This window comes from Lissotriton helveticus, chromosome 5_1 (assembly GCF_964261635.1).
Source record: "Lissotriton helveticus chromosome 5_1, aLisHel1.1, whole genome shotgun sequence".
Lineage (NCBI taxonomy): Eukaryota > Metazoa > Chordata > Amphibia > Caudata > Salamandridae > Lissotriton > Lissotriton helveticus.
In genome coordinates, this window is record NC_136065.1 from 616,101,742 (window position 1) to 616,129,673 (window position 27,932).

At 45.4% G+C, this 27,932-nt stretch overlaps 1 protein-coding gene across 1 annotated transcript in view; it reads left to right on the forward strand.

Annotated features, from left to right (window-relative positions):
• Positions 1–27,932, forward strand: part of DNAJC11 (DnaJ heat shock protein family (Hsp40) member C11) — a 536,755-nt gene that overhangs the window by 94,036 nt on the left and 414,787 nt on the right. The window contains exon 2 of the mRNA XM_078642976.1: positions 14,232–14,361. Coding sequence (XP_078499102.1) covers positions 14,232–14,361 — 130 coding nt within the window. The remainder of the gene's footprint in view (positions 1–14,231; positions 14,362–27,932) is intronic.

The window sequence follows — 27,932 nt, forward strand, 5'->3', positions numbered from 1 at the left end:
CATGAAGCTTTCTAAGTTCGTGGGAGAATCAGCAGGTTGGCTGCTGATGATCGCAAGGTTCTACTGGGCGTGTATGAGCAGAGAGCTTTCTTCAGAAACTCAGGTCCTGTGTTGTGGGTTGCCTTGTGTGCCATGCATAACGCCTTGAATTAGGTTCTGCTTCTTATGGGCAGCCAGTGGAGCTGTTGCACCACCTTGGATATCGGCTTAAACTTGGGGGTGCCTGACAGAATCCTGGCGGCTGCGTTCTGCACCAGTTGTAGCTTAATCAGGACCCTTTCCTGGGCATTGATTAGGAGACCATTACAGTAGTCAACCTTCGACATAACCAGTGTGCTGATGAGTTCTACCAGCACTGATTGGGAAAACTGTAGGATTTTTTTAGCATCCTGAGAACATAAAAGGATCAGGAGACAACTGCTTTGGCGTGGTGTATGTGTCCGGGTCCCCCTGATCAGAGTCCATATCTATCCGCAGCATTATACTCGTTAAAGAATTCCAACATCGACCCCCAGGCCATCAAATCCAGCTTGACCTTGTCATAAGTACAAGAGAGCCTCAAATGTTGTTCCTCAGCAACTTTCCATTCCAACACATCTCTTTCACATAAGACCTCGCTCTGGGCCCTTGGTCCCGTCCATCCCATTGCTACCCTTCGCTTTACAAGAAGCAATACTAGTTAGAGAATTAGTATGAAATCTTGCGTCCCTTGGGCTGTTGTGTCCATCCAAGAAGACAGATACCAGGCGTCATAGGGATATCAATACCTACTGCTGTAGAGATGCGGGGTGCCACCACCTCCCAGAACACATGGACCGCCATACAGTTCCAGGAAAGATGCAAAAACGTCCCCCCCCTCCTTTCCACAAGGTGTACAACGCGCCCTCCTACTAGGATGAATACAGTTGAGTCTGGCTGGCGTTATGTAAGTGCGTGTAAGTAATTAAAGTGGAGTGGCTTAAACCGCTTTTACTAGAACATGGTTACTACATTTGCACAGACAGTTTGATTGATGAAACTATATTGCATACAAATAATGTGTGGGAATCGGAATTCAGTGAATATGTATTATTTGTGCATCACCTAGTGTCTTAATTTATACTCATCCTTCTAAAATATTTGTTTCCATTACACCTCAGAATTACAAACAAATGTTTTTCATGTTGCTTTCCTAACTGCTGAATGTGTTCAGCTCATCTACACGTATTTGCGTTTTGTTGTGCGTTAGGAAAAAATAAAATCCTCCAGTTTTCCTTTCACACTTAATGTTACCCCAGCAGGATTGTCACATAAATCACTATACTTTTCTTCTTTCTCTGACTGCAAAATGAGAGGAGTTAGTAAACCTCAGTCGTGAGTTAAAAAATAAGTAGCAGAAGGCATATCTGATTTCTGTCTTTCAAGCGTGTGATGTGGTCACCGCCATTTTCTGTAATCCGGAAGGGGTAGCGGTGGACCACCTGGTGTGTATATATAGCCTGCGATAGTAGATTGATTTATTGGGGGCTGGGTTTGTTCACTAAATAAAAGGATCCTGGTGTGGACAGTAGATTGAACAGTCCTACCTGACTATGCATGTTTATTTCACTGCGACATAACATTTCTGGCGACGAAGGTGGGATCTCCCTGCTGTTCCTTCCTGGTTGGTTCCTGGACTTTCGGCGTTCCTGACAGTGTCTTCATGCCCGTGGTGCCCCTGGTGGTGTCTTTGTGCCTGCGGTACCCTTTTGCGGGGCCCCTGGAAGTTTTGCGGGGTTTTCGGGGCTTTCTCCCGAGTGTTGCCATTCCTTGCCTGCTTGTCGCCTGCTCCAGTGTCTCTGGGGGCGTGGCTAGCGCTGCTAGCGTGGTGCAGCATGCTGCTGTGGACCGGATGGTTCGCGGCGGTGGCAGGGTGTTTCTTGCTGCCCAGTGTAGCGAGTGGGAGCAATAGACCTCTACGAACGCTCCCATTGCCTTCGTTTTGATGCCTGACAGCTTGTGGGGACAGCTTTGTGTTACATTTTGCATGTGCGGTCAGTGGGAGCAATAGACAGCCAGTACTCTACGAGCGCTACCAGTCCTCCTTGTTTTGATGCTATTGCTTTAATGCCTGACAGCTCGTGGTGATTTCCTGCTACATTTTGACTGTGCTATCAGTGGCCTACTGTCTGGTTCATCGTTTTCATCACCTTGCTATCTGGAGTTTGAAGACCCTCTTTTGGTTTTGGGGGGGTTCAGTGCCTGTGTGCTGTACCCTGACCTGTCTTTCAGTGGGTCATCATGTCGACCATTCCTCCAGTGGAGCATTTTCTATTGGATGGTCCTCCGTCTGCCCAGGCCGCCCGGTGGAAAGAGTGGGTGGACTGTTTGGAGACTTATTTTGATGCTATTGATTTGGTGGAGGAGCGAAGGCGCCCGATGTTGCTGCATTTGGTAGGGGCGGCCATTCACCGTGTGGGACGGTCTGTGGTGGGAGGTACACCTCCTACTTACAATACTTTGAAGCAAGCTCTTACTGCCCATTTCGAGCCGCTGGCAAACCCTGATTATGAGCGATTCTTGTTGCGTCAAGCTCGGCAGTTGCCTGATGAGTCTGTGGACATTTTTTATGCCCATTTGCGCAGCTTAGCCAGCACCTGTACGTTGCCAGATGCTGCGGATGAAATCAGGGCTCAGTTCATTCAAGGCTGTTATTCCAGCAAGTTACGTGAAGCAATCCTGCAGGTGCCAGGCATGCCTATGGCTGATATGTTGACCCGTGGCAGGTCTAAGGAACTTTCAAAGGTCAGAGCAGCTCATATGGATGCTGCCCTTCAACATGCGATAAAGGTGGAGCCTATGAATGCCGTTTCAGCCCGAATCCCTGACAAACAAAGACTGCCGAATCGGGGAAAGGTTGACCGACCCCAGCTGTGTTATGGATGTGGGGGCCCTTTTCCTCATAAGGGGACATGTCCTGCTATTGGGAAGCGGTTCTCTAGTTGCAACAAGTTGAACCATTTTTCAAAGGTGTGCCGTTCTGCCCCTGCACGAAGTTCCATTCCCATGTCATCTGCACAGGTGTTTGCGGCTGCTCCATTGTTGGCAGAGGGAGACATGGATGATGATGAGGGGACTGTACATGTAATTCATGCTTTGCAGCCCGGGGGTTCGGTGCGAAGAGGTCTACCTAAATGTTGTGTGCTGGTGGATGGTCACTCGGTGCCTGCTTTGATCGATACGGGTGCTTCAATATGTGTGATGGCCGAATCTATGATGATGACACTGCCAACTGTTCCTGTTTTGAGTGCAACCACTACGAAGGTTTTTGCCTATGGAGCCTATGACCCCCTTCCTTTGGCTGGTGTTTTCACTGCGGAGGTGGCACATGATGCTCATACTGTGACGACATGGATATACGTCGCGAAGAGTGGTCAAGGAATGTTGTTGAGTTGCCCGACAGCAGAAGGTCTACAGTTGGTTGCTTTTGCTTTGGCTGTGCATCAGTGGACTGTGGAGGATTTGCTGGTCCAGTTTTCCCCGTTGTTTGATGGCATTGGCTGTTTGAAAGATCGTATGATCAAGCTGCACATTGATGACTCTGTCCAGCCAGTGGCGTTACGTCACAGGAGGGTGGCGTTCCATCTTTGGCCGAAGGTGGAAGCGGAACTGGTGAAACTGGAAAAAGCAGATATCATTGAAAGGGTGGATGGTCTGACTCCCTGGGTGTAATCTATTGTGGTAGCTCGTAAGCCCAAACAACCTGGGGAGGTCCGTATTTGCGTGGACATGCGTTTACCTAATCTTGCGATCAAACGTGAACGGCTCCTCACCCCTACTGTGGATGATGTCGTGGTGCAAGTGAGTGGGTCACAGTGGTTTTCCAAGATGGATCTTTGTGCTGGTTACCACCAGCTGATGCTTGACCCTGCTTCCCGTGCAATAACCACGTTTTCTACACATGTGGGTTTATGGAGGTATAAACGTTTGAGTTTTGGTATTTCCAGTGCTGTGGAAGTCTTCCAGGATACGATCCGTGGGGTTCTTTCTGGACTGGATGGTGTGATTAAGGTCAGTGACGACATTCTGGTGCATGCCCCTACATTGGATGGACATCTTAGTCGTCTTAAGAATGTGTTTCAGCGGCTGCAGGATCATGGACTTACGTTACATAAAGAGAAATGTGAATTTCTAAAGACTCATCACAAAGATAGGAATTCGAGTGCACTCCATTGTTTGTCCCATTCAAGATCCAGTGAGCTAATTTAAAGTTCTATACGATGTTGGGGTACCTTGTAACCCACAAATTTGAAACAAGGGAATAAGAGTTTAACGATTCCTTTTTAATCTATGCTTTATAAAAAGGAGGGACAGTCACTTTACTTGGTTTCATTATGATCATGATCAGTTAGAGGGAAACGCCGTTTTTTTAAATTATCGCATAAACGAATGATTTGCAAACTGTTTTACTTGTGGGTTGCATACATATAGAGTCTAACACTCCCGTTTACATTTATAGTGAATCCCTGACGAAGAGCAACAAAACGGGCCCGAAATGCATTGGAGACTTAACACTATCGAGGATGAATTATGTATATATTCCTGCTTTAGAAAATGAAAATCCGGATGGACACGTCTACAGCATTAGAATTATAAATACATAAAATGGTGGTTCCATGTGACAAAAGAATGTGGAGAAGAAGTGCGAAAATATTTGAACTGAATTTGAATAAAAGAAACACAACGCAGTCTAAGTGTGGTATACTTCATTGCAACAGGCATAACTCAGCAGTGCTTCTGGAAAGGGAGCTGAACCATGCTCCCTGTATTCAGTGTTGTATAATTTCTAAAGACTAACATATCGTTTTTTGGATATCACTTTTTAGGTCTCGGCTAAAGACGCGCGGAAGCGCGTCTCCGCCGAGATCTTATGTTAGGGAGTGTGCTCCCCAGGAGACAGTTTGGGCCGCGCGCATCCCTGGAGCCGATTTGAAACGGGAACGCGCGCTGTGGCCAGGCGCTGTCTCCTGGGAAGCGCAAGCACCACACACGCATGCGCATACACACACAAGCACTCATGCACGCACGCACATACATACATACATACAGAGACACACCCCCCCGACACATACGCGCGCACACACACAAGTGCACCGAGGCCCCCTTCCCCCCCCCCCGCCGTCACCGTCGCCGTCGCATACACACACGAGCATACACGCACACACACACACACACAAGTGCACCAAGCCCCCCCAGCCTTTTGAAACTTACCTGGGCAATGTCGGGGACTCTTCTCTCAGCACGCGGCGCCCAACCTCCTGCTAGCGCGGCCCCGGGTCTCCACACCGCTCACAGGAGCCCCGGGCCGCGAGACGCATCGACTCCGCCTGCCTCCTCTTCCGGTCTGGACGTGGCCCCGCCCCCGTCACAGGCGACCGTGCCTGACTTCCGGGGCGGCCTCCGTGTATTCCGTCCGTGGATTCTTTCCGTCTTCTGTTTTTCTTGTTCCTACGTCAGCAACAAAGTCACTCAAGAGAGGCACGGAGTGCATGTCTAGGTGAATACGTGCTCTTGTTATAATCAGTGATGGTAAATTATGGCATACGGCTTGTGTGTGCCACACCTGTCATTCACCTTTTCACAAGTGCAAATTTAAGTGACGTGTTGGCGCCTAATTTGTTTATCAGTGTATATGTGGAGTCTTGAAGCTTAAATGCTGCTGCATTGTAAGATTAAGCCTGCGAACTAAACTGCTTTCCTCGATTCTAGGAAGCTGAAAATGTAAACACTTGTTTCTGGTCACGTGACTCGGTTGTATTTCCTTGTAACTTGCTGTTGCGTGTGGACAAAGGGTGTGTGACCTCGGACTCTGATGCTTCCTCATGCTTACTTTCTCACTCAAGTAAATGCTCTCGCTGCCCGCAACGCACGATTCTTTCCTTTAGTGCCACGCACCACCCCTGGCGAGGCTTGAGGAAAGCCTCACAGCCTAGAAAGTTGGCGTCGTGAGTTCTCTGAGAGGTCACACATGGCAGAACCCCTCCCCGTGTGCGGCTTGTTATTGGAAGCACAGGCCCGAGGTCTGAATACATACAGGGCACACAGCACACCCCGGCCTTGCCAGTTGCAAGAAATCTTGGGTCCATACATCACCAGAATACCGACTTTTACTTTAGTAGGTTTCATTTTAAGCCCCAGTTCCTCTCGTGTGGAATCAAGGGGGCTTTTGCTGTCACTGGATGGGCTGATAGTTGAGGTGTTGGTTCATTTCTGTTATCTCGCATTCCTTGAGGGCTGTCCCCGTTTCACTACTCAGCTGTAGAAGTGGGATCTTCTGTCGGTCATGTCGCGATGGCCTGCTGATGTGTGTCCCGTCTGTTCCAGCCTGCTGCCAGAATAGAGGGGGTGGTGAGTTTTTGTGTTACTCGGGCCTTTTGTTGGATTTAAAGTATGGCACTTGGTAGCAGCCAGGGACTCCGTGAGGTTGACTGGTCCCTTTGTGTTTCTTTGAACGAATTCCCTCTAGCGTCTGCCGGCTGCCAAGAGCCGAAGTTGGAAATGTGCGAAAACATGAACGCCGTGTTTTGTGTGTTTTTCCCCACTGTAAACACAAGTTACAGAACACTAACCATTTGTAAAACCAAATTTCACGAAGAGGCACAGCTTAGTTACCCTTTGTTTTTTTCATTGTATTCAGGGGTCACCCACTTAAGGTGCATGAGTAAACGTCTTGTGCAGCCAGCGGTGTACCCTGAGCTGGCCAGCTGCAGAATGCAGTAATGCGAGCTGATGTGCTAGAGAGAAGCTCCTGGCATGTTTGTATTTTTTTGCCCTGAATTGTAAATCAAACAGTTGTTTCAGCCGACGCACGGGCTGTTGCTTTTGTTTTCACTGCAGATTGCTTAAGTCACTTGAACTCCCCTGGCTGGCGTCACACACCTGGACTCTGGTTGCAAGCTGTTTATTTACCTGGGCGCAAGCAAAGGCGAGGGTTCCAAAGCGCCTGCGCGTTGTTCACGCTCTCCTTCGTGGCACACCTAACTAGTAAACGTACCTGCCATTATCTTAATCGATAGTTGAAGTGAGGTGACAGCACCGCCACTCTCGATGCTCTTGGAGGGGGAGTGGGGAGGGGGGGGGGGGTCAGTTGTAGTGCCACGGAGAGCTAGAAGGCTCACTCATCTGCAGGTAGCTTTTTGCAGCTAATTGTGTGAACACATTTATAATCAGTTACGTCAATCTTAATTCGAATATTTAAAAATAATCATTAGAGAACAGCGTAAAAATACATGTTACAAAAAAAGTGGTAGAACAAATAAATATCTATTAAATAAATGTTGATTTATGCAAACTACCGATTTGAAAATGCATCCCACAGATTAGCAATTTTTTTTTTTTACATTTTTAACATTTGAAGAAAACAAAATGCTGATCTGCATTTCTCTAAACTGTAGTTCCTCAAGGTTGGTAAAATGTACAGAAAAACAAAGTGCAGCAACGTCTGTTGTGAGGATTCGTCACGGACAAACAAGGTCGGGTTTTGACTCCTATTGTCCCAATGGGAAACTGAGAAGACTACGTATAGTTCCCACTCTAAATCTGGTCAACCCCTTTCCAAGGGGTTAAACTTATAACCATAATTAAATACGACTTGGCCCCATAGAATAGATCTCAAGACTGCATAGTGGCATAAGAATATTTTTTTTAAGTTCTCGGCCGCTCTGATGCAATTTGTATCCAGTCCAAAGTTGTCTTTGACCCATTTGCCACCCCATGGATGATAAAGGGTAGGGTCTCATGAAGCCCTCGCCTGTGCAGACGAGTGCTACCTGTGTGATCTAGCAAAGCGGTGAACTTTTATATCCAAATCACAGCCTCTGCTGTTCTCAATAATCCACCTATTTAGACTATACATGTAAGTCACGTAAATACAATACATATTGCATTACAAATGCTATAGGTGTCACATTTGCGAAAGTTATAACTATTGGCATTGTAAATGACAAAGCTATTAATTTCGCTATTTTCAAAAACAAAACATAAATACAAAAATTGTCATTTACAATACCAAACGCTCAAACTTTCCTAATGCGAGACCTATTGCATTGCAAATGCTTGTCACAGGATGGTGTGTCCCCTGACCCTCTTAAAGTGTGTGATATTCAGACTGCTCATGCTCCAGTTAATGTATCTGGTGTTCGGAGTTTCATGGGAATGGTCAATTATTGTGGCCGTTTTATCTGTAATTTGACTGATTTGACGGTTCCTTTGCGGGAACTCCTTAAATCTAGTGTTGCCTGGAACTGGCTTCCGGAACAGGAATCTGCTTTTCAAGCCACCAAGCAAGCTCTCTCCGCTGATACCACTTTGGTATATTTTAATCCGTCATTGGACTCTGAACTATCTGTGGATGCTAGTCCCGGTGGCCTGGGGATGGTACTTTCTCAGCGGCAGAGTAATGGTGAGCTAGCTCCAGTGGCATATGCTAGCCGTGCATTGACGGCAACGGAACAACGATATTCTCACATTGGAAAAAGAGGTGTCGTCATTTTCATTTGTATTTGTATGGTCAGCCTTTTGTTGTGCATACCGACCATAAGCCACTTATTCCTCTGTTTATGGGATCATCTTCTAAACCTCCACCTCGTATTGAGAAATGGATCCTGCAGTTGCAGGATTATTGTTTTACAGTGGTGTTTCGTCCTGGAACTTTGAATCCTGCTGACTACCTTTCCTGGCATTTTCGTCCTGCTACTCCCGATGAGGAATCTGCTGCTGAGGAGTATGTGCATCTGGTGGTGGAGCATTCCAGGCCTCTTCCCATTTCTTTGGAGGAGATTGTGGAGTCTCCAGCTTTGTCTTTCTGCTGTGAGTACCGGGAAGTGGAAGATCCTCATGGACTCTGCCAAGTATCGTACTGAGGATGCTAGATCAACCTTGGCATCTCTTTTCAATGTACGGGATGAACTGGCAAGGTTCCAGGAAGGCTGTTTGATGAGAGGTCCGCGGCTGGTGATTCCTGTGTGTCTTCAGCAGAGGGTGTTGGATTTGGCTCATTTGGCTCACCAGGGGGGTGTGAAAACCAAGTCCAAATTAAGGTGTAAAGTGTGGTTTCCAGGATTGGATGCTTTGGTGGAGAGCACTGTATTGCATTGTGCGCTGTGTCAAGCTGCTGGGGGTGGTGATTGTCCAGCTCCCATCCTTACAGAAGACATTCCCTCGATTCTTTGGCAGAACGCAAGTGCTGACTTTGGATGTTTACCGGATGGGCGACATATGCTGGTGGTGATTGATGACTTTTCTAAATACCCTGAGGTGGAGCTAATGGACACTACTACGGCTTGCCGCACTATCCCATTGTTTGATAAGATTATGGCGACACATGGTTTGATTTCTGAGTTACGTACAGATAACTGTCCTCCTTTTTCCAGCCATGATTTTGCAAACTATCTACGATCTAGGGGCATTCACCATCGAAGAGTTACCCCTTTGTGGCCTCAAGCCAATGGAGAGGCTGAACGTTTTATGCGTACCCTTAATAAGGCTATCAGGATTGCCGTGGCAGACCGCCAGGATCTGAACTGTGCTATATTCACGTTTTTGAAGGAGTATCGGATAACTACTCATTCAACTACGAAAGTCAGTCCGATGTCTCTATGTATGAATCAGCCTATGGGTGATTTTGTTCCTCAGATGCAGGCAGTGTCTGCTGAACATGCAGTTGTGGCAGATGAGCTGCGGAACTGGAAGATAAAGAATGATAAGGTGGCTTTCAGGTGTGGAGCTAAGCCCAGGACTTAATGTGGGTAATGCTGTGATGGTGAGGAATCGGCACCAAAGAGGAAAGTTTAGTTTGCCGTTTGAGCCTGAGCCATGAATTGTTCAGTCTCTTCATGGGACTAAAATCACTGCGGTGAGGAATGGATTGAGTATTTCCCGGAATGTGTCTTTCTTTAAAACCTACTGGGCTCCTGTTGATGCTCCGGTGTATGATCATGTGGTACCATCAGATACTGGGTCTTTAGGTTCTGACGATGAGTTTACGGATGTAGATCTGATACCTGTTCCGTTGTTAGATCATGCGGTGCCTGGACAGTGTGGGGTTTCTCCATCTACCGTATCATCTGGTGAGGCTCCATCTACCGTATTGTCTGTTGTGGCTCCATCTACCGTATTGTCTGGTGTGGCTCCAGAGCCCACTTTGTTGCTCCAGTCAGGTGAATGTCAAGTACCTGTTTCTGGTTCTCAGCATAGGGATGTTGGGAGATACCAACTGCGGCCATGCCCCACTAGATCCACATGTTTAAAGAACTATGTAACCGAATGAAATGGACTCAAGATTCATGATTTGTTTGTTTATTTTCCCTTAGATTTTTTTGAGGAGTGTGATGTGGTCACCGCCATATTCTGTAACCCGGATGGGGTAGCGGTGGACCACCTGGTGTATATATAGCCTGCGATAGTAGATTGATTTTTTGGGGGCGGGGTTTATTCTCTAAATAAAAGGATCCTGGTGTGGACAGGAGATTGAACAGTCCTACCTGACTAGGCGTGTTTATTTCACTGCAACATAAAGCGCAGCAAATGAAAAATGATAAATATAGAATTTTAAATGCATCTTTATTTATTGCCTTGTCTTTGGCATCCCGCCAAAAATCGTGTTGCCACCCACATTTTGGGAAACAGTGTTTTAGAGTATTAATTTCTAACCCCTGTGAAATGCACAATATAATGAACTTCTGCAAGGGGGCGTGGCTTAGGAGCCGATGATGGTGGACGCGTGAGTCGAGAGCTCTGCGCCAGCCGTGCCGATTATCCTGCTAAACGTGGTGTCTGCCGGGGCCCGGGGCGCGCTGTTGGGTGCCCGACTTACTGGAGATACCCGGGACCCTAATCTCGCTTTTCTGAGGTCCAAGGGCTAGAAGGGGTCGGCGCCAGGACGGCGTGCAAGTTGCCGTGGCTGAGGCAAAATGGTGGCCTGAGGCGATCCGAAAGTGGCGGAAGAGGTGAAGAACAGCGGCCAGCGCTTTGGGACGAGGAGGCTGATGGACTGCAGACTCTGGAGTGTGGAACAAAAATGGCATCCCGTGACCCTGCTAGGGGCCGTTTCTGACCTGATGTGGGGGTGCGCCGCCATCCTAATCGGGCCCCCGTGTTACGGGCTGCGGCGCGAGCATTGACGGAGAGACAGCGGCCAGAACACGCTGGAGGGCACCGAGCTGCCGCCCCCCCCACCCGATGATAGTAGGAGTGTGGCTACGGCACCTGGAGAGACTGCAGCTGGGGAGACTGCAGCATAGACAAGGAAGCTGTAGCTGCGTTCCCCCCCCCCCCATTACCCTGTATGAGGTGAGGAGCGGGGGCGCCGTGTTTGACCTGGAGGCCAGCTGCGAGGCACACTGCTGCTACACAGCGGAGGTTGGCACTCTACTTGAGCCCTCAGAGTGCCAGTGAAGACTGCAGGCACGTCTGGGGCACCAGAGGACCTGCTGGAATGGCCCGGGACTGTGAGCAGGTACCCTGTGGCGTGTGGCTGTGGGGCCTGAAAGGAGCGGAGGCGCCCTAACTTGTCTGGTACCCTGTGCCACGCCCCGACTCCACATTCTGGTGCTGGGTGACTCGGGGGCTGACCGTGCCGGTGGGCGGTGAGTCACGGGGTGTACCCCCAGGTTGAGAGAACCGGTGACAAACTGGAGGAGCTATGACCTAGCCAGGAGTCACTGTACCGGCCTGAAAACTCAGAGCGTCACCTGCATTGGACGTAGAGGACCGTGATCCCACGGGGCACGTTTGGGTCCGACTAAGAGGAGGTGAGGAGCAGGAGCGGAGGGGTCTTGAATGGTGGCAGTGGGTACCGACTGGGCTGGGGTCCAGGTAGGATAGAAGGGTGAATCTGAGACCGTGTGGGACCTCTCGCCATCACTTATAAACCATGGTCTGGACACGGAAGAGCCAAGACACACTGTGGAGTGGCATGGCCTTCTCCATACTCCTTAATGTGAGGACCCATTGCATGGGCGATAGGATCTGAAACTTAGGGCACAATTGCGAGACTTTGGGGGCATTGTACATTTGGCCTGACCTGTTGATCCCTGAATTGTTGCAGGGAGGGGCTGTCTTGCAGAAGGTGGTTGAATGAGAGAGTTGAGCCGTGTCGAGTGGTGCTTCAGCAAAGCTCTGGAGTGTTGTGGGCCGAGATCCTGGCGACCACTCCCCGGCCGACTCGAGAACGGCGTATCAGATTCACGACTGGAGATCGCACCCCCCTGGTGATAAGAAAGCCTAGAGGGAAGTAAGTGGGGCCTCCCATGGAGCAGGACAATAGTGCACCTGATCAGGTGCAAAAGGAGGCGGGAGGCGAACCCTCAGAAGTACCTATCCATCAGCAGTTGGCGAAGAAATTAGAAGCCATTGCCGACACAAAGGCGACACTACACCAAGATATTAGCACTGTTGCTGTGGGCCTGGGCCTGCTGAGGACGGAGCATGCTAAACTAGCAGACAGGGTGAAACAAACTGAATCCTCCCCAGTGTTTCTTACCCCCGCGCACCAGGCCCTGATTGGCCAGGTTGGGGAATTGTCCAGCAGGGTTAATGTGCTGGAAAGGAGAGCTGAAGATGCGGAGGGGCGGAACCAGAGGAAAAATGTGAGGGTCTTGGGTCTCCCAAGGAGAGGTGGGCAATGGCATGGTTAAGTATTTGGAGGGTGGGCTCCGTGAGGTGGTGGCGCCTGAAGGCCTGTCGCAGTGCCCGATTTACTTTGGTGATTACACCCAGCAGGGGCAGCCTGTTACATATACTCACAATACATAGTGTAAACTAATAAAAACGCTTGCAAAGGGTCATCAATTTAAATGAGGTTTGTCCGGATTGAAAACAGGCACATGACACAGTTAACTGTGTTGGAATTGATGACCCTTTGCCATTGTGACCAGTTTTTTCGTTTACACTGTATATTGTAAGTAGATGTTGTCTAGTGCAACACTGTGAGCACAAATTGTTTATACATTGTATCCTGATGTTATCTTCATACAAATTTTACAATAATACGCCTTGCTGCTTTGAAATTTTTCTTTTGTGGGTAGCTTATTTTCTCTTTTTTTCTTCCTTGTTTATATTTGTTTTTTTATTGTTGTTTATGAAATAATTTTCTTATCTGAACCATTGTGGTTTTCACTTGATTTGATGCTGCTGGGGCTGCCGACTTTAGGAGTTGGGAACCAAGTTTCAATCCCCATCTTGGTGCAGCATCTTATGATTCTGGGTAAAACACTAAACCTTTCCATGCCTAAAAAAAAAAAAAAAACAGTCTCATCTGGTTCTCATCTAAAACTCTGTAATGTCCCTGGGCCAATTTCGCACACTATAAAGCTATAAAATTAAATTTAAAAATAAAAAAAACAACTTCCTTTCTTGGTTGGGTGACATGGACACAATGTTATTTAATGCAGCTTATGTTCCATTGACCTTTTACATGGTTTACTTTCCTTTTATTTGAGACTAATGCCAACCACTTTCTTTATCGAGGTTGAAATTTTAGCCAAATAGGATGCCACTAAGTCTTTAAGATTGTGCCAGGATTGCATTATAAGTGACATTGATGTAGGTGTGATGTGGGTGTTAAAGCATATGATACTGAAGACTGTTTCCAGGTTTAACACCTGGTGGCCTAACATACATCGAACAAGAAAAGGGGAGCTGGAGTCTTAACCTCTGCTGCAACTTGAAAGAGATGGGTCACACACACAACTCATAGAATGCCTACAAGGGCTGGTGATGCCGCATCAGGCACAGTCGTCACCTGCATCACTGGCAGTGAGCAGGTCAGGCATAGCAAAGGCTGAATGCTCACTTTTACTGTAGTCAAAGGAATGTCGTTGGCCTCAAAGCTCAAGTCAGACTTTGTCCCACGACAAACACAAAAGGGCACGCCTTGTGCAATTTAGCCCAAGACAAGTCGGTGCCTGGTGGAAACCACTTTTTTAAATATCATACAGCCTGATCTTAGCAGCTATAGTTGGACAGCTCGTCACGCAATTACTACTATTCAAATGAGTGGAAAACTAGGAGGCAAGCAAAACTCTTTTAGATTTCTTTTTCTCGTTTTAAATTGTGATGAACCACAGCATGATTAAACGCGGTCTGCAGAATAGCTGAACATGCTGAAAAGTGAGTGGCAGCTTCCAATTTCTGTGCTGATTTTCGATGACGACTAAGAAGAAACATCATTGATTCTGCTCTAATTGAATATGTTTTGTGTTTCTTTCCCATAGGCCTCTCAGGAAGAACTCCGGGCATCCTACCGCAGGCTCTGCATGTTATACCATCCTGACAAGCACAGAGACCCTGAGCTGAAAAAGCAAGCCGAGCAGCTCTTCAACCTTGTTCATCAGGCGTATGAAGGTCAGTGAGGATGTTAGAACAGCATTAGCTTCATCTGGAGCAGGTATTGGATTTGTTTAGTGTTTGGGCTGTGGAGAGTGGCCAGGGAGATTAAAGATGATGGCTGGTTCTGCACCTTTAACTCACCCCGGCCTGAGAACAATCAATACGTGGTTTTGGAATATCAGCAACATGCCAAACAATGGGAGGGTGATTACATTAGAAATGCATAAGGTCACATTTGCGACTGGATATGGCTAGAATGTTGTTTGAGGTTGTGTGCATGGAAATTGAAGCTGATACCTCAAAGGCAAGAAGTAGTATTTAGGTATTACCATTTAATCAGATAGAAAAGGCGGTGTACCTTAGATTTTTCATTAGTCCTCAATTGAATAACAGACTTGGAAATGGTATGGATGTGTCCTTTAGATCATGGGACATTACTGACATGTGATTGCCTCAGGCTAACACATATGTTACCTACTGACATTATGCAGCTAAAACCCCAACTCTGGATTAAGATCATTTTAATATTTCAGATCAAGTTTGATGCATTTTAATGTACCCTTTTCAATCATACATACACTTACTTTCCGCCACCTTGAACAAAACACACAAGATATGTGTACATAGACCTTGTCTGCCGGTCATTTTAAGAGAGCGGTTTGCAAAAGTGGCAAGAGGCACCAATAGTAATATTGACTATGTAAAAAAAATTTATTGATTTAAATTCCTCTTAACGTAAGTGGTTCAAACCTTTTAAAGCCTTCGTGTCCCTGGATTGCCAGCAGGTTCGTTTGTTTATTGTCCCACTTAAGAGATCCTTTAGAAACCAATACCTCTATTCGTTTGAATCCTGAATCAGGGTTCTTCAGCAGTTGACTGACAGTGGTATCAGCCCATCCGATTCACACAAATTTGGGCTTTGCCTGGAAAGTGCTCCAACGCCACAGCAATCCATTTGTAGTCTCCAAAAAAGTTTACGTGAATCAAGTTTCTCCCTTAATATGCAGACATCTTCCCGAAACCCCAAATTCTTCCAGAGCATCCGGATATTGTGTGTGTGTGATTTACTTTAACCAGTAAATTATTATCCCACAGAGAAATAATTTTAGGCTTTCATTTATGCAAGAAGTGTTCTTGTGGTTTTGGGAGGATTTGGGACTGTTGGTTGCTTGGGTGTATGTGTTTCTTAGTATCAGCCTAAAGGTGAGAGCAAAACTATTGCAAAACTGTTTCCCTTAGGTTCACAAACGCAAATCGGAGCGTCCACCCACCCCTGCTTTCAGCTCTTCCTTGTGAGATCTGGAATTCAGTACACCCTAAGAAAGGACTTTGTATTTCATCTGGGCGCCCACACAAACTGTTGTGATTCACATCCTCTAGCCAGAGGAGGAGAAAGTTTAGCAAGTTTTAGGTGTAGGATGACTATTTGGTCAGACTGGTTCTGCAGAATTTTGATATAGTTAGAGCTCAAGCCAACCCTAAAAGGTGCATTTTCATTATCTGTCTCAAATGAGATGCATGTTTTACAAGCCTCCTTTCTATTCCCGCACTTTTCCTGTTAAAGAATTGATTTTTTAAAATCTTACAGCATTGCTACATCCAATTTAGAGAATTAAGGCTGAAATTAAATTACTCCATCTCTCTCCAGGAAAGTGTTTTGTTTAGATCTTGTTACTGGACTCTAATTGGGGATCATTAGTTTTGGTGGAGCTCTTTCACGTTTACTTGTTTTGTGGATAATACAGGCATACATTAACATTATTTGGCAGCTGTTGAGACTTGCAACACTCCTGGATATATTTTAAGGTCAATCAAAAAATGAAAAAACATACATGTAGACGAAAACCCATATTCTTCCCAGTAAGTTGGATTCCCCCAAACTGGGATGGTAATGCAATCTTTGTCAAGTTTGCAAAAACTCAGTTTGAGACCACAGTTTCATATCTTTGTCCATTTATCGAGCACAGTCGTGGTTTTCTCTGCAGTACCTTAGAAATCACATGTGTAAGGTAGCAGCATGGGTCACTCCTTATGCATTCTAATATCACCACTCTGTGTTTTCTGACTTGGGAGCATATGCTTAATTTGTTGAACACTTTCTCAGCATTCTCTCTAATCTTTTTGTTTGATGATTGTGTGGCTCCTGTGTTTTCACCACCCCCATTCTTCCAACATGCTACACAGTATACCCACATACACGCAAAACAGAATTTCTATCTTTAAATGAGATCCTTCATGCTGAATACCTAATGGAGATTCTTTTTGCGGGAACATCTTGGTGGCTACCAAATAAGTAAGGCAGTAAATTCAGGTTTCATTATTCAATTACCCAAAAATGTAAATTCATATGAATGTATGCAACATGCCTGATAAAAATCCAAGAAATATGACCAAGTTAAACAAAACAGGAGAATCATGCAATGCTGGTAGTCCAGAAATGAATTGCTGTTTCTTGGGGTCAACAGTACTTATGAGTTCTGCCAGAACCATGGATGACACTGCCGGTGGAGCTATTTGTGAATGTTATGTAGATTTATATTGGTACCTTTTGATTGTCTTGCAGGGAATAGAGAGACTGTCTCTTATTTGATGATGAAGAGTTAGAGGTGCAACTCTTGTTCAAACTGTTCAGAGAACAAAAAGAGATAAAACTCAATAGAGAGAGTGAAAAACCACCGTCTTTTGAAGTAATTTGCTGCTCGGGGGTCCAGAATGTTTACCAACTAATCAGACCGAGAAAAAGCGAAGATGATTTGAATCTTAATTTTGGACTTCAATATTGTAAGTGGACTTTGGAGGAAGTTTGTAGTTGTCTTTCACAGAATTGAGTTCATGCTGGAAATTAACCCTCAATACAGTGCTCAATACTAATATTGAACTGTGAGGGTAAATGTGCTGTCCATTCTGTTTCACTGACAATGCAGATAGATGCAGCTCCCATAGGTGCCTGATATGTAAGCCAACCACCTGTTCACTAGCTTTGCCATTCTGAACAGTGGAGTTTTGAGAGTTCTTTCTATTCACTAGGTGCAAGTTCTGCATTTAGAGCTACGTTGTATATGGCTGTGCTGTACTGCTACTTGTCCATATCAGCGGCTCGCATTGCACGATTCTCTGGTATTGTTTAACTTGGTCAAATGTCTTGGATTTTTATCAGGCATGTTGTATACATTCATATGAATTTACATTTTTGGGTAATTGAATAATGAAACCTGAATTTACTGCCTTAATTGTTTGGTAGCCACCAAGATGTTCCTGCAACAAGAATCTCCATTGGGTATTCAGCATGAAGGATCACCCATAAAGATAGAAATTCTGTTTCCCGTGTGTGTGTGTATACTGTGTAGCAAGTTGGAAGGATGATGAGTTAAAGGAGGTATCATGACTGAATATGCTTCACAACCATTTCTGTATGCATGCTGTCCTAGCAGTGCCTGTAAACATCTCCAGGTGCAGACGGTGCATTCTTGTATGTTTGACAGCAAAGGAATGTACTGCAGCATGCCTGCAGGCGGCATGTGCCAGGCAACCCGTGGGCCATATGTAAAAGTCTATGCCACAAAAAGGATGACCATAATGTGAGCTTTAACCCCTTCGGTGCTCATGACGAGCTCAGCTCGTCATGGCATATACCTCTCAGGTGCTCATGACGAGCTGAGCTCGTCATGACCACACCCGTTTTTATTACGGCCCAGCACTGCAGGGGAATCGCTCCAGCAGCCATGAGGTTAAAGCCCACACTTAAAATGTCACTCCTGTCGCTGTAGTTCCTGTGCCTTGTCATATCTAAACCCTCCCAGAATGCTTTGCTGTACAAAATCCAAGATAAATAGGTGAGATGTGAACCAAAGATGTTCTGCGGTCTCTCCCATCTCATCAACCTTAATGCGGCTAGGCTCACCTGCTCAAAGCCATTGCCCCTACAACAACTTGACCATCATTGGATATTGCTCTTCTTTACTGCATAATATTTCCCCCCTGTAGTCTGATATTTACCTGTTTATTGTATTACTCTCCTTTTACCCATTTGTAATGCAATTATGCGATTATTCCTGTTTCTACTCGTACCTGATGTTGTGACTGCATTTATTATCTTCCTTCCATCCTTTTGTAAAGCGCTCTGATATCCTTCAGGATCTTGTTCGCGCTATATATAAAACTTTATAAATAAATTACGTGCTGTTTGCATGTATTTCTGCCGCTGTCTGACTCTCGTAGCGATGTGGTGACTTACTGTGATGCTTTTATTTCAGTATTTGTTAACTGAGTGCAACGTCCAGATGGATTTTTGTGTCTCAGGGGAAAAAACACTGTTTGCGTGGCAGGCGGGAATCTTTTTTTGTTGGTCCTCATTTTCCACTCTGGTTTACTACATTGCAGCACAAGGGGAGAGACATACTGCCACAGATAAACTGGCAGGGACACCCGAGTTATTTATCCAGTGTCACCTGACAGTGATATCTCTACCCCCCAGAGCACCACACAAAGAAAACCATTAGAGAGTGAAGTTGTTGCAGTCATATACCAGTCACTAGGACCGGACTGATATACCCAGGGATACAGGGAATAGGAAAGCAAAAGATAACCAAAGCAGCATAATCATTGGGCCATGGGGAAAAAAAAACACAAAAAAAAACCATAGTCAAAATTTAAGATTGTATCCAGTTCAGAAGGAGCCAAAAAGCTCTTTTGTCTTGATTTCCAGACCTTGCCAGATCCAACTTCGACGTTTGCAGGACAGAAGTGTGCCAGTCAAACAGGGAGGGAGGTGTCGGGTCCTTCCACTTCTTACAGATTTCCCTTCTAGCCAGCAAGATGGAATAAAAAAGAAGGTCTTTTGCCGGGCCGCAAACCTCATCCGAGATTCCGAATATTACAACCGAAGAGTTTATCGAGATTTGGAAACCCATAGCTGTCGTAAGCGAGGCGCTTATTGAGTCCCAAAAAGAAAGCAACAAGGGACAGTCAAAAAACATATGTAGGTCTGAAGCAGCTATCAAACCGCACTTGGAACATGCCACGGGAGAGTCTTTTGAGAATTTTGATAGCCTTTGTGGTGAATAATAGGCTCTATGAAGAGTGAAAAGATGGTTCCTACGAAGCCAAGCTGGTTTAACGATTTCCCACATAACCTTAAAAGATTTAAACCACAGATTTTCCACGTTATGGCCAGCAAAGGAGGGGCCTCACAGCGTCTCCGGCAGTTGGAAATCACCATCGTCCTCATCTAATAGTAAATTATACCATATTGAAACCTCCTTTCTGGCTGGTGGTTTATCCAGCAATAGGGCCACTATGTGACTATCCCCTCCTAATGGTAATCTACTCCTAGCCGAAGTCTGTGAGTGGGCCCAACTTACAATCTGAAGATATTTAAACCTCAAGAAGTTTGGCCCAATTCTATTTAACAATGAATCCCATAGGAGCAGAGTGCCTACTACAAACCGATCACCCCAGACCTCCAATCCCGCCTCTTTCAATGGTAACGCGAGACTATCAAGAAGCCAGCCCGGACTCCCAGGTGAGTTCCACAGTGGCGACCTACTTGAGAAATATCCCAACTTTATAGAATTACTGAGTTTAGCCCAAGTTTTCGCTGCCCCCTGCAGAACCTTCAGCTTCACCTTCTTAAAAAACTTGGGGTCTCCAAACTTAAACAAAAACCCCGCCTGGGCCACACCGTAACCTCTAAGTAATGCTGCAAACATACATCCAATCCCCTGATTTGGGGGCATTTTTAATAACATCCTAGCGTGGGAGAGTTGAAATGCCCATGCATATAGTTGAAGGTCTGGCGCTGCTAGGCCGCTCTTTTCTCTGCGTCGCCTAAGCTTTTTCCAGGCGATCCAGGGTATATGTTTATTCCAAATGAAAGAGCTGATTTCACTCTGCAGTTTAGACAAAAGGGAAGATTCAAAATGAAGAGGGATGGTGTTGAACAAAAAAGTAATTTTAGGTAGTTCAAACATTTTTACTAGGTTCACTCTACCCAAGATAGATAACGGAAGTGAAGACCAAGATCGCATAAGTCTTCGACAATCCTTTGCCACGTCAGAAAAATTAAGTGTAGCAAACTTGACCAGGCAAGAAACCGTCCCAAAAAACTCTTTGAGTTGATCAAAACCCAATCTAAGGAAGCACCGCACCGACCACAAGATGTTGAAGGCTCGCAGCCAAACTGTAAAGAATTCTCCACCTTCTTCTCCCTGAAGACCGACACCATCAAGAAAGACCTCCTAAAGGATCTAACCTTATATGCGAGACCGAATACACTTACCTCTACTGCTCCCAGTAACCCGCCAGGCCAACCCCCATCAAAGCCTATTCCTAAAAATAATGCAAGATGGTCATCATTCTCATCCTACTCCGAAGCTGCCCTAGGCAAAATTCTCAGTGCATTGAACCCAGCCAACCATTCTGTTGACCCGCTTCCGGCAAACGCAGTCAAAGACCTTACCCCACTGCTTCTACCTCTCTGGTCTAAGATCATAAATAGTTCCCTTCAACAAGGATGCATCCCAGACATCCTCAAAGTAGGCCAGGTCTCACCCATTCTAAAGAAGCCCACAGCAGACCCCACGGACTTAAACAACTATCGCCCAATCTCCGATATCCCTACCCTAGCCAAGCTACTGGAAAAATGTGTACATCTACAGCTAACGAAACATATTGATCATTTTGACCTACTCAACAAACACCAATCAGGGTTTCGTGCTGGTCACAGCACAGAATCAGCCATGACTCACATCATTGACGATGCGCTTCAAATACTTGACCAAAATGGATCCTGTTTGCTCATCCTACTTGACCTATCCTCAGCCTTTGATACGGTTAAACACGATAACCTCTTAGACCTCCTGAAACACAGAATGGGCCTATCTGGGACAGTGCTTAGCTGGTTCACCTCATTTCTCCAAAATCGGACACAACAATTCAAAATCAAGAACACCCTGTCCAAACCCGTCCCAGTGACCCTGGGGGTACCGCAAGGTTCAGCACTATCCCCAACACTGTTCAATCTCTTCCTGGAACCTCTAACTGAAATTCTACAAACCTCTCACGTGCAATACCACATGTATGCAGATGATACACAGCTATATCTCAAGATACACTTCCTAGAGGACATCAAACTACTTAACATAGCTCTTAGGAACACCCAAACTTGGCTGGCAGAAAATCATCTTAAACTGAACGCCCTAAAGACTGAATTTCTCCTAATAGCCCGCCAGCTCAAATCCCGAAAATGCAAGACTGGATCAAACATATCACTGCGTTCAACGTACAACCGACTATTGTGGACTCAGCGAAGTCACTTGGAATTACTTTAGACAGTAACCTCAACATGCAAAAACATATCAGCAATGCTACTAAGGGAGCCAATCTTCAGATAAACACATTGAGGAAACTAAAACCCTTCCTACCACACAATGACTTTAAGCAGGCAGTACAAGCTCTGGTTATACCCAGAGTGGAATACGGATGTGTCACCCTTTGTGGCCTGCCCAAAGCATCAACCGCACCCCTTAGAGCTTCAATCAACGCGGCAGCAAGACTCATAACTGGGTCTAAACGTAGCTCCCACATTACTCCGGACCTTCAATCCCTGAACTGGCTACCCCTAGATGCGAGAATTCAGCTGAAAATTGCATGCATGACGCACAGAGCAGTACATCAAAAGACCCCCAGCTACCTGGCACAGAAACTGACGATCTCTGGTGGGACCAGATCCTCTAGAAATGCTGAAAAATTACTACTGAAACCACAAAAATTCCATAAGAAAAAACCTATAACAGATCCTTCTCTGGGATGGCACCCAGAATCTGGAATGCCTTACCCCCAGAAATCAGACTTAACCCTTCCACTGCTGCTTTTAAAATGAAGTTAAATCCATCCTCATGGTTAGATACACATGAGTATGGTCTACTGAATCAAGGTGGTGAAAGGCAGCTAGCTTTTAACCACAAGACACTTATTAGATTCTTTGTACCTCTGTGTGGATCTACTATTTTTGCTTGTATAGGTAACATTTTATTGTTTGTATAGCGCTCTGATATCCGCTAGGATCTTGTTCGCGCTCTATAAAACTTTCAAAATAAATAAATAAAATAAATCTTATTTATGTCTTTAACGATGTTGAGACCAAGATAACGTAAAGCAGGGCTCACCCAAGCCCCTGCCACAGGCTCAGGATCATTCCAAACCATAATCTCCGTTTTAGAGGCATTGACCTCATAACCGGAGATCTCCCCAAACTCATGGGCCAAAACAATTACTGATGGAAAGGTCGTACGGAGTTCTGAGGAAAAAATGAGAATATCATCCACATACAGGGCCACCTTCTTCTCCCATCCCCTATAGTTGAAAGGCTTGATGTTAACAGCGTCCCTCAGCTGTTGGGCGAAGGGTTCAATATATAAATTAAATAGGAGAGGGGAGAGAGGGCAGCCCTGTCGGGTTCCTCTTGTGATGTTAAAAGGATCTGATAGTTCTCCATTGACCAGCAGGCAAGCTGAAGGATTCTGGTAAAGTAATCCCACAGCTCGTCGAAATCGATCACTGATGTTAAACTTTCCCAAGACCCCCGACAAGTATGTCCAATTCACCCTGTCGAAGGCCTTGGTAGCGTCGAGAGTAAGTACAGCCAGGGGGAGAGAATCCATAGTTGCCATATCAATAGCGCCTATTAAGTCATAGGTCAGTTCGTATAGCTGACGGCCCTTCACAAACCCCCTCTGATCTTGATGTAAGATACCGGCTGCTACTGCCCCCAATCTGTTAGCGAGGACAGCAGCAAAGATTTTATAATCGGTATTCAAAATGGAAATTGGCCTATACGACCCACAGCATGATGCCGGTTTCCCTGGTTTCAAAATCAAAGTTATGGACGCATTATTCCATGAAGTGGGGGGTAGCAATCCTTCCTGGAGGATCTGATTAAACAATGAGGTAAAGAAAGGGACGATTATCTGCTCCAGGGCCCTATAAATTTCAGATGGAAGGCCATCCGGGCCTGCTGCTTTACCCTTCTTGCTACTAAAAATAGCCAGTCTAACCTCCTCCTGTGTGATGATCTTATCTAGTGAGGCACTCTGATCTAACGACAATGAAGGAAGTGAAATCCCCCTCAACCACTCCTCCACATGATCTACATTAACATATTTATCTTCATGGTATATATTTTTAAAGAATTGCCAAAAAGCTCTTCTAATATCCTCATCAGCAGAATGGACCACATTCTCATAAGTAATTGAGTCTATATTATTCCTAACCTGGTCTGTTTTTGCCTTCCAGGCCTACAATTTACCGGCATCTTCTCCATATTGGAAATGTGCTAACTTGCTAGCTCCCCATCTTTCAAGGATACGTGCATTCAGAATTGAGCCCAAATCTCCCTGTAGAGTAAGCAGCTTAGTTTGTAGTTCCTGTAAAATATCAGGAGGCGCAGCTGAATGCAAGATAATATCGGTTTGTATCCTGGCCATCTCGGCTTCCATAGATGAAACCGCCTCCCTATAGATCTTCTTCCTATATGTAACCTTATTGGTTATCAAGCCCCTTTAAAAAGGCCTTGTATTAATCCCATACACACCCCAAAGAGGTTGATCCAATATTGTTACGCATAAAATATTGTGTTTCAGTTACAAGGAAGTCAATATCTTTTGGTGTTGAGAGTAATGAACGGTCAAATGACCAAGTTCTCGGCGAGATTTTAGGGAAACCGGCGAGCTCCAAAAAAATGGCTCAGTGATCCGATAAATGAAACGGGAGGTAGGAGATGTTTTTCACTAAGCTAACCGGTTTTTGGCTAATCAGCATAAAATCAATTCTTGATTGATGATGGTATTTATAGTTACGAAATGAGATGCCCTGTTGTTGACCTGATCTTATTCTCCAAATATCCATATAGCCAAGTTGTTTCACACTATCAAGCAGAAAAGCTCTAGTTTTAGAGGGAGTTAAAGACCGGCAGTTGGGGGTTTTATCTAGATAAGGATCCAATACTATATTGCCAGAATCGTAGGCTCCGGGAAAGAAAGTAAATGAGGAAAAATGGACTTCAGGACCGAAGGATTGTCCTGATTAGGACAATAGTACCCTACTATAGTAATTTGGGCCCCCGCTATAATTACCGATACGATAACCCATCTGCCTCCTGGATCTACTAACTTAGAGACTAATCCTGCTTTTACAGATTTTTAAAAAAGAATCACAACTCCTCTAATATTCATGGATTGTGTTGTTGAAACACATAGGTCAATCCATCTATTCTTTTTAACCACAGAGAGCATCTCAGACTCAATAAGGTGTGTCTCCTGGAGCACAATGACCTGCGCATCAGAATCACGCAAATATTGCATTATCTTATTATTCCTAGGGCTGGTACGCAGGCCACATATATTCCAGGAGAGATTCTTTAAACTATTCATAGCAAACAAGTCCTCCCACCATCATTAGACTAATTGTCGAAGAACCACAAAGAAGGCCTTGCAAACTGAACCAGAATATGCCCACAAACACACATCTCTCCAATAACAATAAAAATAAAACCAAGCCGAAAATAAGGAAATGTTAAAAAAATTTGCCCTGCACCCCCCAACCCCCCCCCCCCCCCCCCCCCCCGGCGTGCCCCAAATTCCCCCCCCCCCTCCCTTGGGAAACCCTTGCTCTATCTATCCGGACCAAGTCCAGAAGGTAGTGCCCCTCTAAGCTCCCATCCTGCTATTTGACCATAATACACCAGAGTCAACAGGCAATCTAGTATAAAAAGACGATGGGTATCATATCATAAAAGTAATTTCCTTTCTTTGTTTTTTCTTTTTCCACCAATTTCTCCTTTTCACCTCTCTAATATTGTGTTAATATTGTGTCAATAATATAAAGATACCCAACTATTTTTATTTTTTTTGTTTCGTAATTTTTCCCCACACGAAGTTACACGACGTATCACAACTTTCCAGGGGGTATAAAACTACCCTCCTACAAACTCATCCTTAACCTGAAGGCCCTTTTTCTTTACCAAAGGTCATTAATAACTCATCTGCTGCTTGTATGGATTTAATGTTATACATTTTATTATTATGCATAATCTTCACTGCAGCAGGAAACATAAGTTGCGCTACAGCGCCTAATTTCCTAAATGCCTCGAGCCTCCTCCCGAACTGCTTATCGAGGGTAGACCTAGAAAGATCTGACCTGATCTGGAAATTAAAACCCTTCCCACTCACAGACTTTTGTTTAAGGGCCAGATCAAGAATAACCTCTTTGAGTGTATATGTAAGGAAATTCACCAAGATTTTTCTTGGTTTGGATCTCTGCGGGTTTTTCTTGAAAGGATCCCTGTGGATTCCTTGAATATCTATGCCTAGCTCTTCAACTGATTGGTCCAGACTTAAAGACTCCTTTAAGAGCAATATGATATACTGCTTAATGTCCGAATCCTCACTTCCCTCAGGGACGTTGAGAATGCGAAGATTGTTGCGACGGGCATTATTTTCCAACGATTTCATTCTCTCAGCTAACATCAGATCCTCCTTTCTAAGCTTGATGATATCTGCTTTAGCTTGATCCAAGTGCAGGGAAAGGCCAGCGACTTTATCTTCCAGTACCTCTGTCCTTGTAGTAAGGCCATCAATTTTGCTGTCGAGGGACTCACAAAAGTTCCTAATCTCAGACTGATTGGCAGCTGATGTCTCAAAACCTCTTTTAATATATCCGCTGACAAAGACGAAAGCATAGACTGTAAGGAGGTGGCCAAAGAAGCACTATCACTACCCTTAACCAGAGTACTGGAAAGAACAGTCACACAGTCCTGGAAAGCTTACCCCTGCAAAGCTACCTCAGTTGAAGCCACTAATGGTGGAGGCGGTTGTGGGGATGGGAGTAGGTGTAGAAATTCCACATCCACAGAAGTGGAAATCTCCCCAACCTCTACGAACCCCCCAGAGATAGAAACCCCCCCAACCTCTACAGTATCCACACTGTCTCCCAGTACAACCTCAACCTCAATGTCAGCTGACCTACTACTAGTATCCTTTACCTTGGTCTCTAAAGAGAGACTCTCCAATGCCTCCAACTCCATTTGGGAAGAAGTGGTAGGAGACTGAGGGGAGATCAGGGAAGATGAACTTAAGGAAGGTTGCTCTTCAGACAGATGCAAAACTTGCGGGATAGATTTGAAGTAAGACCGCAGTGACGGCGTTATTTTAGAGCCCGAGTTAATCGCAGCTTTAGCCCCTTTAGACCCCCTCGCTGGCTTACAGGTATATGCCATTTAGCTTTAACCTCCCCGTTCAAAAATGTGGAAACTTTCTTCTTAGCAGCGAGACTAGCAGGGCCAGGGCCTGGGTCTGGCGTGGAAGATTTAACGCCGATTTTTATCTCACGTGCGATCTCACTGCCTTTGCTTTTACCCCCTCTCTCCCACCTTGCTGCCACCTTATGTCTTCCCCCGCGTTTATCTCTCTTATTCGCTGAAGCTAAAGCCTGAGCCGGTACTGCAAAAGTGTCTCTCAAAGCTAGAGGACCAAATTCCAAGCCTGCCTCACCGTGTGTACTGGGGTCTTCCAAGCCGTCCACCCCCGCCTCAACCTCCTTCACATTCGGGTCTCCTCTGCTCTCACATAACCCGACAGACACTCCACGGGCGCCCTGGAGGAGACTGCGGATCCTTCTCCCCCGGCGAAGCTCCAGGGCGGCAAGGCTCCAGTGCAACAATCCTGAGAAACCCGGCTGCGGCGTCCTTAGCAGCGTCAGCAGGCGGCAATCTTATGGGTAGGCATCTAACCGAGATCGAATTTGAGAATGATAATGTCAGAATGTTTTCATAAGAACGACCACAGACAGCATAGAGATCACGGCCAAGTATAATATAAGTGGAAATAGAAAAACAAGCAGATTTCGTGGATAACTGTGCAGTGGTTCTTTCCTGTGCGCCAAAAATTAAGATCAGGCAGCAGAGCTTGCATAGATGTGTGTCGCACAGGTGTGGGATCCAGAAGCACATAGATAATACAACAAATCATCCGTCCACTCAGTTCAGTTCATAATCTTTATTCTATTTTAAGAATAAAATCATAAAAGTCAAGGCATTTAAACTAGTACAGTTTATCTTCAAGATGTCCATACTTATTTTAAAAACCCGTGAGAAAACAGAGAAGGGAAAGCAAACTCTAGTGAGTGCATTTGTTTTGTCCCACATGTCGAGGATGTTCAAAGGAAGTGGTAAAACTCAACCAAATGTATTCTGGAGGAAGAAATTGGATGAAAAATCGACATGCGTTGGGGATTGACCATCTTGCATAGTGAAGGAATGGATCACAGACTTACATTTTAATTAATTCCTCATAACCTTCCATATTTTGTATAGCAAGGTTTTTAAGATTGATCTTGGGAATATGCTGAATCTATGTAAACTAGTAGATAAACCTGAGGCGTATAGAGTAATGTCTAATTTATTGCTGCGCGACAATAAGATTTAGGGAAAGATTAGTATGGGCGTCATTATGATACTAAAAAAGGAGCTGCAAGTCAACACATTGTTCAGACTGAGGTGAGGTTGCACGGTGTGGAATTAAAGCAGATGTCCT